At 39.7% G+C, this 14878-nt stretch overlaps 1 protein-coding gene across 1 annotated transcript in view; it reads right to left on the minus strand.

Annotated features, from left to right (window-relative positions):
- COL28A1 (collagen type XXVIII alpha 1 chain) overlaps positions 1–14878 on the minus strand; it is a 137732-nt gene that overhangs the window by 41923 nt on the left and 80931 nt on the right. Inside the window, exons 26-27 of the mRNA XM_087821415.1 lie at positions 9748–9816; positions 7760–7828 (exon numbers count right to left, since the gene is read on the minus strand). Of these exons, the coding sequence (XP_087677541.1) occupies positions 7760–7828; positions 9748–9816 (138 nt within the window). The remainder of the gene's footprint in view (positions 1–7759; positions 7829–9747; positions 9817–14878) is intronic.

The following is a 14878-nucleotide window of genomic DNA, read 5'->3' on the forward strand; positions in this document are numbered from 1 at the left end:
GATGGATAAAGGAAACAAACTATTTTTGTTTGTTTGTTACAGGGAAAAGACATAATAAACAAGTAAACAAAGAAACAAATATTTTCATATGGTGATAGTGCTATGAAAACAATAAATCAGGACAGTATTATGGAATGATTGAGAACTGGGTAGGGATGGGATAGTGTGGTTAGGTTGGTCTCTCTAAAATGGGAGAAACAATAGCGCAAAGGCCCTACAGAAGGAATGAACTTTGTTTTTGAAAAACAGAAAGAAAATCATTGTGCCTGATTGTATTGTGTGAGATAAAGAGAGATGCAAGATAAAGTCAGAGAGGTGGGCAGCATCCAGACCATCTGCAGCCTTTAGAGCTTTCTCTCTCTCTCTTTTTTTTTCTTTCTTTTAATTTTTTAAATATTATAGGAAGACTTTAGAAGCTTTTTAATCAAGGAAGGGATATGGTCTGAATTTTTTTTTCTAGAAAAATACTCTATATAGAATGACTGTGGACTTTAAAATCTCAAATAGAACATCTAAAAATAAAAAATATAATTGTAGCTAAAATTTAATGGACTGATTAAACAACAAATTCAAAACAACTGAAAAAAGATTTAGCAAACTGGAAAACAGACTAGAAAAATCTTTGAGATGTTGTGACTCAGAAAGATAAGAGCAAAAATATGGAAGGACTGATTATATAGGAGGAAACAATAAAAAGGTTTAACTAATTGCAGTTCTGGGAAGACAGACAGGGTGTGAAGCAGATTGCTTCTGGTTACTTATTGAAAAGACAAGGGAGAAAGTTTCCCAGAAACAATTAAAAATACTGGTCCACAAAATCAGGCATTCTAACAAATTTTAAGCAGGATAAATAAAATAAAATTTACATCTAAATGTGTCATAGTGAAACTTCATAACACCAAATAAAAAGAGAAAGCCTTAAATACCAGAGAAAAAGAAAAATTATCACCCAAGTAGCTAAACAGATAACTTCTCGAGGGCAACAAGAGAGGGCAAATGACAGGGAAATCTTGTAGCTAGAATTCTATACTTAGAAAAATATCTTTTAAGAAGATATTAAAGAGAAAGAAATATAGTTTCAGGGGAATAAAAATGAGCAGAGGCTACTCTGGTAGATCTTTACCAAAGGAAATTCTGAAGAATCCAAGTCAGCAGAGGAAGAGTGGGTCCAGTCTGAGGGACAAGATGGAATAAAGGAGAGAATGGAAACCATGCAGATAAATCTAAATAAGCAATAATTGTGTAAAAATGTTTTGAGGGATTGAAACTTAATTAAAATATAAAACAACAATAACAATATTGGGTAGGGGGTAAGTGGAATTAAAGTGTTCTGAGCTACGATAGTAACCAGAAAGTTGATATGGGTATTTCGTGAGGTAAATGTGAGTATGTTTCAGGGTAAATGTTGAAAAAAGAGTGATAATAATGTTTAGATTCCAGGCTACCAAGGGGGAAAATGCAATAGTTAAAAATTAATCTTAAAAAGGGTAAGAAATTTTTTTAAAAAGGAACATAAAACAAGTGGGACAAATAGCCCCAAATTGAAGGATAGATAAAACTTTAAAGTTTACTAATTACAATAAAAGTAAATAAACTAAATGCTCCTGGCAAAAGGCAAACATTGTCAGGCTGGAGTTTTAAAAACCCAAATACACGTTGTTTGAAGGAAACAAGTAAAATAAAAGGACACAGAAAGGCAGAAGAAAAGGTAGAGTATAGAAAAACAGTAAAATTTAACCAAAAGACAGTAACTACATTAATTACAGATAATAGAAGGGTGTAAGGAAAAAAGCATTACTAACTACAGTGTCTTTAAAAAGTCACTGTAACCAATTTCCTATTCTTTCTTTCATTCGCCTTTCTTGTTTTTCCTCCTAATTCCGTCTCTCTGTCTCCGAGGCAGATGATTTTTCCGCCTGTGTCTCTCCAGTGCCACACTCTTGGCTCCTCTCCTCAGTTTGGCCTTTCCCTACGGGGCAGAATGCACACCAGCTGGGCCTGTGGTTCCCACCCCGATAATGTGAGAAGCATTTCTGAAGAATTTCTGATTGAAGAATTTTTCACAGAATGAAAGAAAAATTATTCTGGGGCTATCTTTAACACAGCCTGTCCGTTTGAGCCAAAAACTACCCAGAAAACTGCATAAGCTTTGCTTTGTTAGGGATTTTCCGAGTGACCTTAAACAGGTCACTTACCTCATTTCCCATCACTTCTTATATTTAAAATGAGAAGTCATATCTGCAGCTAGGTACTGATAATAAAAATTCAATAGTTGGGAAGGTCTTAGGAAATGTGTAAAAGCAATAAAAACAGATGAGCTGGCTACTCATGGGCTTGTCTCAGAGGTTTGAAGGACATAAGAGCGTGTTCTGCAGCCAGCAAACCAGAAGGGACCCGACGTGCCTCTGAATGGTGCGGGCACAGCGATCGCCCGGCAGCCCAGAGCCGGCTGTCATTCCTGTCCTGTGCCTGCCAAGTGATTTCAAAAGGTCGCTGGGTGCAACCCCTGCCTTCTGACAGCGCCGCACTCAGAGCAAAAGAAGTGCTCTTTCATACTTCTTTCTTTTAAAAAATTTACATTATCAGGAAAAAAAAAGACCTCGCTGCATAGGTCTCTCATCTTGAAGGGCCACGTTTTAATTCCAACATGCAAATCTAAATTTTGCGTGGCATTTCCTTTTGAAAGTCTCAAGCTGATCATTTCCCCCTTTCTGACATCCGCCCTGACTTTGTTTACTGCCCAACAGCTAATTTCCGCAGGGAGGCTGCGTGGAGGAGTAGCTGTGAGTGACCTTTTAGACTTACTTAACATCTCTGTGCCTTAGTTTCCCTACAGCCCGCTTCACAGGCTGGCAAGGCTCGAATAGGATGATGCATGAGACTTAGAGAATGTGCCGTGGCCCTGCTGCTGTCCCCGGGCTCCAAGCTCTGAGTAGTAAAGGTACCTCTTCCCTTGCCGAAAGGAGAAAGGGAAAATATATACCAGTAACTTACTTCTAACCAAGCACTGATGGGTGCGAAAAGATAAAATACCTTTTATAAACTTTCAACAGTGACATTCATGGGAAATACCATAAAGAGGGTAGCAGAATCTAAGAGGAATTTATCTACGTCCTTCACTCAACTTGGCTTTATATGGACAATATCTGTTACAAGAATGAAAAGGAATAAACATATAGTATTTATGTCTTTATATATTAGATATGAGTGGGCGGATAGTAGGCAGTGAGGGAGAGAGGAAGATATGAAGGAAAAAGGGGAGAGGAAAAGTCAGAACAATTTAAAATGTCAGCATGCTTACCACAGTTGTCAGTTACTACTATTAAGCATGATGAACACTTTCAGTACATAACTGCTTAAATAAAACGTTTCATATCATTTTCTTACTTTTGGTGATAATGTCTTTTTATCTACTTATTTTTTAAAATATCCAGCATCAGCACATGATGTTGGACATTGTCTTTGTTAACAAGTCTTCGGTCCTTTTGACTTTTCTTTTGGAACTGGGGAAACCATAGTAAACCTTGGGCAGGATTCAATATTTGCTTTGGAAAAAATGATTGAGGAATTAATTTTACCTTTCAGGTTCCTGACAGTGTAAGGAGCATGGTAGAAGTCAAGCAGATTTCTGTGAGGGTCACTAGCCATTGCATAAGGCCTTGTTCATTGTAAAGAGAAAATAAATAAAAGCTGGTAATGATGAGTGCAGCCCCACCGAACTGAGAGCCCAGAGTTCCCGTTCCAGTTCTGATCTGGGGAGTTGGCTACTAAAAAGGAAAATTTAATAATGAGATTGACAGAGGAAAATGCCCTATCATGTTCTCAGATTCACCTTCAGAATTTAAAAATCAAACACACACAAAAATCCTTTTTCCTAAATGGCTGGAAGGAATGAAAGCCACTTGGCCCAGGAGGAAAATGAGAGTGTGAACCAATAATTGAGTAATGCGAATGGCCTCAGAGCCAGCCCCAGTTAATTAACACAAACTTTCCCTGATGTCTACAACCTTTATAGAGAATCCTGTGGGCTCAGGGCTTCTGGCTTTGGTTCATAACCCATATCAGTATTTTTCATCCGGTTTAAAAATAATAAAGGTTATAATAACATGGGTGAGGCCTTCAATGTTTGAAACTAGGTTTGTGGACTTCAATAATCAGGATTAACCTTTAGTCTCAGCCCTCTCCGCCACAGGCATTTTGGCAACTATAATCCCAAAACATCAAACTCTTTTAGAGTGTAAACCTCCTGTGTGGTTCCAACAATTCCTTTCTATGTAGAGAAATCATTGTGGGAATTTGAATATTATAACAGAAGAAGTATTAGACGTTAATTCAAAGATGGTTTCTGGCATAAGCACATGTACAGTCTATTATGCTATTAATATAGACCATATTCCTACTGTTTCAATTTAATTTCTAAGGTGCGTTCAGGTTGAATGCAGTGAACATACTATTACCATGGTTGGTTTTGTTTTCTGTTTTTGCTGCTGTTAGTTTGTTTACAGACAGGAGCGGAAGAAAATTTTTAATTGAAACACCAGAAAGTCATCATATTAAAATGTGAGTTTATTGCTCCCCTTGTAAACAACATCATGCGCATGGATATAAGTTTAGGAAACTAGAAAATTTCCTAATGCCGATACCTCTTAACCTTTCCACAGGTATTTGCGACTTGGGGTATACTGAACTTACCCCTGAGGTTTTATAAATGGGATTCTTTCCCCCTCAGGTCAGCCTCATTTCAGTGAATAAATCATTTCTGTTTGGACCTTAAGGGGGACGGTTTTCCATGCAGGCTTCCCATGAGACCCCCAACACAGTATGCTGACATTCTCTCAAGTTTCACTCTTTCTGGTGACGGGACACCAGAAAGTGGGAAAAATACCTGATTCAGTAAAAAGAGCGCTTGGAGTTTACAGAACCACAGCTACTCTGACACAGCTGAAACAAACACAAAGTCTGCCTGGGAAGGGATATTCACCCTAAACACTGAGCCAAGAATCTTCAAGGCTCTCCCCTGAATTTCTAATCAGAGCACTTTGGTGGGAGAAGCCATTTTCATCCTGGCTGTCCCTTTGCTGGGCCCTGTAAGCTGGACTCACCACCCCACTCACCTCCACACCCCTGCTGGTCTCCAATGCCACTGGCATCCCAAGTCATCCCCGAGGATCCCACCCTCCCTAATTCCCCACAGGAGCCTCATTGTGGGTCCTTTTTGTTTCCCTGCATCACCATCGGGCTCTTCCCGCCAGCTCTGCCTCCCTCCTCTGATGTCACACGTATCTCCCCCTAGCCTTTCAACCACAGCTCTCTACCAGGTTTCAGGTGTCCCTCATCCTCTGACCCTGGCTTTGTCATAGGCAGAAATGAAAATTTCCTGGTCCCACTGAACCCCAAGCCTTGTCCAGTTCTTTATCTGGGACTCAGCCTGTTTACTCCAAACAATTTCTAAATCACCCATGGTGCTCCTAACGCTGCTTGAAATAAATAAGAAGCTATCAAGGCTCTAAGGTTTTCTTTTTAAGATAGGATAAAAGAAATGATAGGGCTGAACCCTGTCCTTGTACACACAGGTGACTGTGCCCCACAAAATCAGGAGAGAGACAAGGCACCTTGGAAGTTGCCATGGAGATCACTCTCGTTTCCCTTTCTCTCCTGAAACCACCGACATACTTCAGAACAACAAATAGCTTTTTCATCTTACCTAGAAGTCGGTTAAATTATTTGTGGCAGTAGATGCCAGCTCTTCACCAAACCTCTGGTTCCCTTCTTCCTGGGCACACAGCTAGACCCCCTTTCCATGAGACTAGCTCTTGCCAATAAAATGTGGTCAGAGGTGATGTCTGTCTCCTCTTGGCCGAGACGTTTAAGTAGGAGTGTGCCTCTTCCCCACTTGAAGGTCAGAGTTCTAGACCTTCATTTTGGAAAATACAAGAAGTACTAGCAGAAAAGGGAGAGAAACAGGAAAGACTAGTAATGCGAGGAACGACAACATTTCCTGCACATGTAGCCATGGGCCGAGCCTGTGCTAAGTGCATTATACATACTGTCTCATTGAATTACATTTATGCTTTACAACAGCTTTAGGAAATACCACAGTACTGTCATTACCCCCTCACTCAGACGTGGAAAGTGAGGCAGAGATGCAGTCCTCAGGAAGCCATGATTCAAATCTGTTGACTCCACAGCCCTAGCTCTAGATGAGTAGCCACTGCCGCGTTCCAGGCAGTTTGCACAATTTCACCTTACAACACCTTGTAAATGGGCTTTGTTATCCCCATTTTATCCCCATTTTAAAGATGAGTAAGCTGAGGTTCAACAAAGATAAATGATTTGTCCAAGCTTACACAAGTAGAAATATCCCGGCAAAGGTCTGAGTGGCTCTAAAACTCAATCTCTTTCCATTACACCTTTGAAGTCAGAATACAGATAGGTGAGAGAGGTCATTTGGCCTGAGTTTCCCTCCATTTCTGGGCCCCATATGTCTCGGTGGTTAATTTGTTAGTTCTGTGACCATGGGACAACTGCAGTCATCACTATTTGTCAGCTGTGGAAACGCTAAGATTTGTGCCACATAGTGTTCACTTAATTCTCCCAGCATGTCATCGAAACTAATTTTTTTCACACTGATACTAAACCAACTAGGCTCGAAATGTTACTCAAGCCATCCTTTGCCCACAAGGAGAGTTCCCTCAGCCAGGAGGGGATCAATCATGTTCAGGCCTCAACAAAGAATGGAAGCCAGTGGTATAGGAATTCATTCTTTTAATGATTAAAGGGATTAGGCATAGCAGGAGTGATACTCTCAGTCCACAAATGAATCTCAGATTCCTCAAGTCATGGAGGGTCACCAGGAATCTTATATTTATAAGGACCTCTGATTCCCTTAAAAAAAAAAGAAAAAATCCTATGGGAATGGCAGGGCTGATCAGAACACTGGAACTGACTTAAAGATGGAGAGAGGGGAACTAGAATGCTTCCTGAGTAGAAATGAAGATTTCTGTCTGTCCCCATACTTGGCTTTTTAACCCGAATGGCCCATTCTCTCATTATATCCCTCCTGGCCCCTTGTAAGGGCTGGCCCCTCAAGGGCTAATTGACATAGTAAGTAACTCTCTCAAGACCCAGCCCCATCCCTTCCCCCTTCTGACTTAATCTGGGGAATTACTGGCATATCTAGAGTCCATACCTAGGGGAAAGGTCAGTGCTGGAGGCTCACAGGGGGTTAAGATGATGTCATCATATAACCTCCTGGCCTATGCTGTGAATGTGAAACACCAAAGCCACTTTAAGACCAAAGAGCTACAGTCCCATATTCATCCATGCAATTAATAGACATTTGTGGTTGAGAAAAAGAACTGAGGCCTTCAGGAGCTGGAAGTCCTCTGTAGCACAGTGGGTCAGCTGGGCCACAGGGGGACTGTATAGGAATGACAGGAGGCTGCTGTGGTGCCCAAGGAAGTGAGCCTGTCATGTTTTCAGGGTTTCCCAGGACCAGGGATGCCACAGCAGCAGCATAGCCAATCATTGCAACAGTTAAATTTTTCACCAAGCAATTTATGTTTAGCATTCATGAGATGATGTACTTACGTGATTTTTACACTGCTGCATGGTGTCTTTAAATACTGGATGCAATTTTAATGGCTAAGCTTATATTAAATTCATTTCATAATAGTCACATTTGATATTGTCCACAACCTCTTTTGTCCGTCACCCTAGTGGATTGACATGTGACTCTAGCACAATCATGTTCACTTACTTTAATTCCTTGTAACCCATAGCCAGGGGGGCCGGGGATGCCAGGCAAGCCTTTCTGCCCCATATCACCCTGTTGGAAGATGGAGAGAAATCAGACAAGTGTAAGGAGATTTAGGGAGAAACAGTGTATTATTGCTCTTGGCTTTGTTCTTACTTCAGTCTGATCATGACCTTCCTCCACTCTGCCCAAAAGCTATATCATATTTTATATAAAGCAACATTTTTAAGTCACAGAATCCTTTGCAAAACTCTTTCATATGATCCAAATATACATAAAGACTTGAGGCAAAGCTGCTTGATGTATGCCAAGTGTTGGCCAGTAGCCTCATCAGCTTGGGCTCCTTTCAGCTGCCCTACCACCAACCCCTAGACACCAGGGGTGTGAGGACCACTCGCACACAGTTCTGCGTAGCTTTCCATCTATTGCTCCATTTCAACGTGCAGTGCTAATTCACCAGGGTTGCAGTTAGAGATTCAGTGGATATTAATGTGGATCAGTGTTGAATTTTTGAGAAAAGATGTAAATAAAGCAAAAAGTACATGATTTCCCAGTATGTATTCTTTACAGCATAAGTGAACCCTCTATTCCCTGAGGAAAAGCTTCTGTGGCCAAAGGAGATTGGAAAATGTTCTACACCATGGTATGTGCCTCTCCTTGGAGATCTCTAGCACATATTAATTAAAATAGTAAAGCCTCTAAGAAGTCCGGCAATAGAGAGGTTAGTTTAACTATCCCAGAAGCTCCCAGATTAACATTTGATGGAATAAGCTTTGTAGAAATGCTGGGTTAATATAAGAGGAATACCTGCTCATTGCAAAAAAAGAAAAGAAAAGAAAAGGAAAGAAAATTTAAATAGATATAAAGATGACACTGAAAAAAATAGACCCATCTTCCCATCACCCAGTGATAACAACTACTAACATCTTGGGGCAATCTTCACCCACATAAAGTGATCTATGAGCTTAAGAAATGGCCCACTGCCCCAATGGAGTTGATGGACAAAGAAAAGATAAAGAATCTTAGTAATTCTGAGATCTTCAGTAACTTTGACTCATAAAGCCTCTCCCCTTTCCTCTCTGGTAACAGGATTCTAATTCACTTCCATGCATTTGCAGGGGTGAATACATCTATTTGAAATTTGAATTTGTGATGGATGGCTCACTGACACCTGTTTTCCCTATAAACATACCTGATACTTCTTTACCTTACTTTTTGAACAAATCAAAAAAATATTTGTTGAGCAAGTGAGTGAACAATTAAAACAACCTCTCAGTCTCAGCACTATTGGCATTCTGAGCTGGATGATTCTTTATTATGGGAGGCTGTCTTGTGCACTATAGGCCATTTGGCAGCATCCCTGGCCTCTCTACCCTCTCGGTGCCAATAACAATCCTTCTCCAGTTGTGAACCCCCAAAATGACCCCAGACATTGCCAAATGTCCCCCTGCAGTGGAGAGAGGAGGACACTGGATTAAAAGGATAAGTGATCACCAAACTGGAGTTGGCAAAAGGAAGAAAAGTAGAAGTGAGAGCAAAGGGAGCCAAAGGAAGTTTCTCTTTCTTTCCATGGAGACAGAAAACCTAGACCCTTGCACTGAGGCCCTGACAGTCTACTACACACCTATGACACAATAGATACAGTGTCTGGTGTCCTGTTAAAAGACCACCTGAAGCACCTCTGGCCAAAGTAAAGACACGCTTCTTAATGATTTCACAGCTTCTAAGGAACCTCGAAATATTTTGAGCACTTTGCAACCACTTTCTTAAGAGATACTGGCTTACTAATTTCTTTCGGGGAAGAGAATGGCCTTATAAACTTCAATGTTCTATTTACTGAACATTCACATGATATGAGAAAAGAAGACTTTTTATCAGTAATCAAGAAAAAATGAGCAAACACCAAAATGAACACTTACTATGAAGTGAATGTTTACTCAGTTGTCAGGGATGGTACCTGACCCTCACACCACACAGACCTGGGGACTCACCTTGGGCCCTTGGGTTCCTATGCCCCGAGGCCCAGAGGGGCCTGGAGGTCCTCTGACACCAGGCTCTCCCTGAAAAGACAATGCATGACAAGTTACTAAATTTTAAAAACACTTTATGTTGTATATTTAAAATATTAAAAATATTTCATATAAAGTTTTATGTTAAAAAATATATTTATAAATTCTACACCCTTGAATTTGACTAAGCTATTGAGTCCTTTTACCCCACACCACTTTCCTGAACTTGACAAAGGGGGTGTTATCTCCCTTTGTTTTCTTTTGGTATTGCCATTTATTCAGTCTGCAAGCCAACTGGGTCCATTTCAAAGTAATCAAGTCAATTAACTTCTTGGCAACCTTAATATATACTTTTTATTCAGAGCTCCCTTCTCTGGAATCTGGAAAAATACAGCCATTGTGAAAAGAGACACGAAAAAAAAAGCAACCATGAAAAGATAGAAGCCCATCCTGAACTAGTTGCTCTCACTATTTTGTGCAGCAAAGATTACACTACTTGGGTTAGGGATTGGCTCTGTGATACTTCTGCCACTAGAGTGGCTGTGACTGCAGGATAAATTCTATAAAGGCTTTTCAGATTCTCCAAAGCTCAACAGTTTCATAACAGGTGACCAACACCAGAAAAGTGGTGGGACCTGATTAGGGTAAGTCAGGCCCTGTGGCTAGACCTACTGGAGATGCGAATGATGGTGGGAAGAAATAGAGAAATAAAAATCTCTCCATTAGCCACCCTCTACGTTCCCAACGCTTTACTAGGCCTGTTCATATGTTTTATTTGATATAATTTAGTATTTACCACTATCCTGTACTGCAGTGATGACTAATTTACCTACCTCCTCTGAGCCTCAGTAAATTCATCAGATACATGGAAAACCCTGGGGAGATCGATGAAGCGAGGCCAAGAATGTGGGTGCTTCTGTCAGAGTCTAGCATAGAGTAGACACTTGGTAAATGCTAACTCCCCACCCCCATAGTTTGCTAAAGAGGAAACTAAAGTTTGCCCAAAGCTTCACAGCTCTTAAGAGGCAGAGCTTGGAAGATATGGAGAAACAGGAACCCTCAGATCTTGCTGGTGCAGCCACTTTGGAAAACAGTTTGGCATTCAATTTCTCAAAAAGTTCAACATAAATGTACCTTATGATCTAGTAATTTCACTCCTAGGTATATAATCAAGGAACATGAAGACATATGTCCATACCAAGACTTACATACAAATGCTCTTAGCAGCATTATTCATAAGAGCCCCAAACTGGAAACAACCTAAATGGCCATCTACTGGTAATGGATAGACAGTGTGGGATGGTCAGCAGTAAAAAGGAATGAACTACAGATGCATGCTTCAAAGGATGCATCCCAAAAACATTATTTGGACCCCAAAAACATGGATGGACCCCAAAAACATTATTTGCAGTAAAAAAAGCCAGATATATGAGAAGGCATATTGTTTGATTTCATTTATATAAAATGCCTGGAAAAGGCAAATCTATAGAGACAGTAAATCAGTGGTTGCCTGGGGCCAGGAATAGGATTAACTATAAATGGGCGTGAGGGAATCTTACTGGGGGAAAGAAAATGTTCATAAACTGATGTATGGTAATGGCTGTAACAACTTGGTAAATTTACTAAACAGTCATTGAATTTTACATTTGAAATGGGTAAATTCTATGATATATTAAATATGTCTCCATAAAGTTATTTTTGTTTAAAAAAAATGAATAAAAGGACCAGAGCCAGGCTTTGAACCTAGATCTCCTGAGCCCTTTGCCCTGGGTCTTGTTTTGTGCGTGTCCTGTTAGAAGCTAAGTAGCTTATAGCTTCCAACAATGCCAAATGCATGGAGTTTAAGAAATGATGAAATTGTTTATCTAGGAAAACAGCTCATCCTTTACTTTTTACTTACAGACCTTAAAATACTTCTAGAGAAAACAAGGTCTTAAAAGAGTGAGGAAAACTTTTAAACTATACAAGTACCTTATTACTGACTTCATTCTTTTAATCTCTATTTTTTATAATTACATATTTCCCTTTTGCTTACATTCCACTTTCGTGATTCTGGTCTCCAGTCTCTACCTCTTCCTGTCACTACTTACCTGCTTTTGAGATCAAGGGCACTAATTATCTCTTTAATGCCTCTCTCCTTCTGACTCCCAAATTTGAGTGGCCCCAAGTTTCTCCCAGCTTAAATGATCACTCTGATCATCAAGAATTCCAAGCAGAGAACATGAGCTTGCCTTGTGTTATATACGTTTTTATCATTTCTCTTTTCTGGAGTACCTCTGAAATACCTTTAAAGGGAGTGTCTACAAGTTCAAGCGAAGGTCTCCAACTACACCTAACTGGTTCACACAGTTGCTACATTTTGAGTCCCTCCAGCAGAACAGAACACAGTAAAGTAGTTAAGTACTAAATATAGTTAAGTGGATTTCATCCAGAATCATTAAATGTTTTATCAAAAAATAATTGTCTTTGCCTGGTTACCCTCGACCCCACCCAGATACAACAGGTCCCTCTCTTGTGTTTCTCTTCATCTCTACCCTTCCATGCTGAGGTTAAACACCTCATGTGATGCAGTGGCCTAGATGGCCCCATCTATGAAGCCTTCCAGCTAAGGAAAACTGACCCTGTATCTGGCCAGGTCTCTAGCTCGACATCTGACATGTAACCTTTGCTTTTAAAAAGAGATGTGAATTCAAATGCAACACTGTTTGGATCCCAATTCAAACAAACCAACTATACTAAATTTATAAGACAAGCTGGGAAATTTTAATGTTTGAAAATGGGTGATACTATGGAATTGTTACTAATGTCTTTTAGGTTTGCTAATGGTATTGTAGTGATTTTTTTTAAAGAGCTCATATATTAGAGAGACAGAAGCTAAAGCCCTAGATAGGTGATGTCTGGGGTTTGCTGGGATAATGTGGTGCAAGGAGGAGAAGTGACGAATGGGGGATACTGATAAAGGTTGACCACACGTTGATAATTGGTGAAGGAATAGGATGGATAAATGGGAATTACTAGTGTTTCTGCTTTTGTATGTGCTTAATAATTTTCATAATGTTTTAATAACATTTTTAAAATCCATGAACAATACCTAATAAATATCTCACCAGTGTGGGTGAGGAAAGGTTACTGTGATGTTCATCCTTAATTAGGAGAATATGAGATTTTAAAGATAGGCAGATGAGCAAAGGGGAGGAGGGACACACAGGTAGATTTAGTAGCATTAGTATAACTTACATGTGTTTCATGTATTCTTGGTATGTATAAAATGTTTCGTAATTTAAAAAAACTAGGGTCATGGTAAGAAGACAATGGAGATTGTTAATAAAGTAGTATTTCTTTTAAGAAAGAATTTGACACTCTATTTAATTCATGATACTTTTCTTGTGATGATTTTAGTCAGAACCGTCATTTCAATTAGTATTTATCATACTAACACACACACACACACACACACACACACACCAGATGGGAAAGCAAGTGGGGAAAATCATTGAAATAAGTTGTGAGTTTACCTTAGGCCATTCTCACCAACTTCGTTTTCACTGGTTTTTTTCTCTCATTTAGTTTCCCCTAACCCTCACCATTTAAAAATGTCTGAAGCTACATGCAATAGCATAGCTGACCCTGTAGACACCTTATGGCCCTTTTTATACTTGAACTTTGGCAAGTGAGTTTTTTAAGGGTGGGATCCCATGTTATATGTGGTGCTGCAATGTTTATCTCAAACAAGTTGTCCATTCTTATTAATATAATCATTGCCATATAGCTATGTTTTATCTACCAAAGTATTCTTTTATATCTTTTGGCCTATCTGAACATAATCTGATACAGGCTTTTATTAATCTGATAGACTTTAAATTAAGACTTGACATAAACTGCAGATGAGAGAACTGGTCAATAACATGGTAGTAGGGTCATTCCTTGGTATGCATGTACCATGCTTTTCAATAGACGGGAATATCAGGCACTTAATGAGCTGTGTGAATCCACAGAGGTAGTGTCTCTCTAGTATGGAGGGGGTCTTAAAAATGCATCCTGTCTTTTGTTCCATGTGCCACATACCCATGCTAAGCTATACGATCAGGTAAATGTGTATACAAGGAGTGTCATCAGGACTCACTTCATACTTGATAGCACTGATTCTGACACAGTGCAGCACCAGTGGTACCAAAGAAGTGTGTTTACCATGACATTTTCAGTTATGTGGTTGGTGGGTACAGTGACATTCACAAATAGAAAGAATTGCAACAGGTACTTGCATAGCTGGACTTAGCTTCCCATGCGGAATCTAAGGGTTGTTGACGCCTGCAGAGGGAGCTCTTGCATTAGGAGTCAATGAGCAAAGCAGAAAGCAAATTCTGGAGTTGCCATTTGTAGCTGTGCCCATCAATTTCGTAAGACCATAGCTTAAGTCCTACCCCTACTTGCCCAACTCTGCTCCCTCAAAAAAGGACAACTAACTATTTAGGTTGCCTACAGCTTCCTTTTGGCCCATAAAAGGGATTCTAGAGGAGGCATTCCTTTTGTTTTGACAGGAAATGGTCAAGTTTAGGACTACCTGCAGGTCTTGTATACGTGAACTTAACAAATGATTTGGTGAAGGTTTTACTTAGACCATAACCTTGCAGAGTGGTTAATTTCAACCCCCTTAAAATCATACATAATCTTACAATAATCCTACTAAACATTTATTCAATCTTTTACTTTTTAAGAGAAATGGAAGAAAAAAAGCAAAAGCACTACCATGATCATTCATTTTCTCATTGGTAAATCTTTGCTTGGGTTCATCCTAAAACTATTATGATTAATAATAAAATAAATAATCATTAAAATGTATTAAGTTTATTGCATGGCAGGTCCTTTTCATTCATTATCTTCTCTGATCCTATGAACATCAACTTACCCCAGTTTACAGGTAAGGAAATTGAGGCTCAAGAAAAAACATGATTTGCTAAAAACCATGCATCCAGAAGCAATTCAAACCAAGGTTTGACCCCAGAATTCACCTCTCATCTTGGCGTTGGCCAAGGCTGGATGAAATGTGCTAACTTCTCCATAGACTTTCTTCCAGCCTCCACTTAATGCAAACACATGGCTCTGTGGCTGTGAA

Source organism: Miniopterus natalensis, chromosome 10 (genome assembly GCF_054644295.1).
Source record: "Miniopterus natalensis isolate mMinNat1 chromosome 10, mMinNat1.hap1, whole genome shotgun sequence".
NCBI lineage: Eukaryota > Metazoa > Chordata > Mammalia > Chiroptera > Miniopteridae > Miniopterus > Miniopterus natalensis.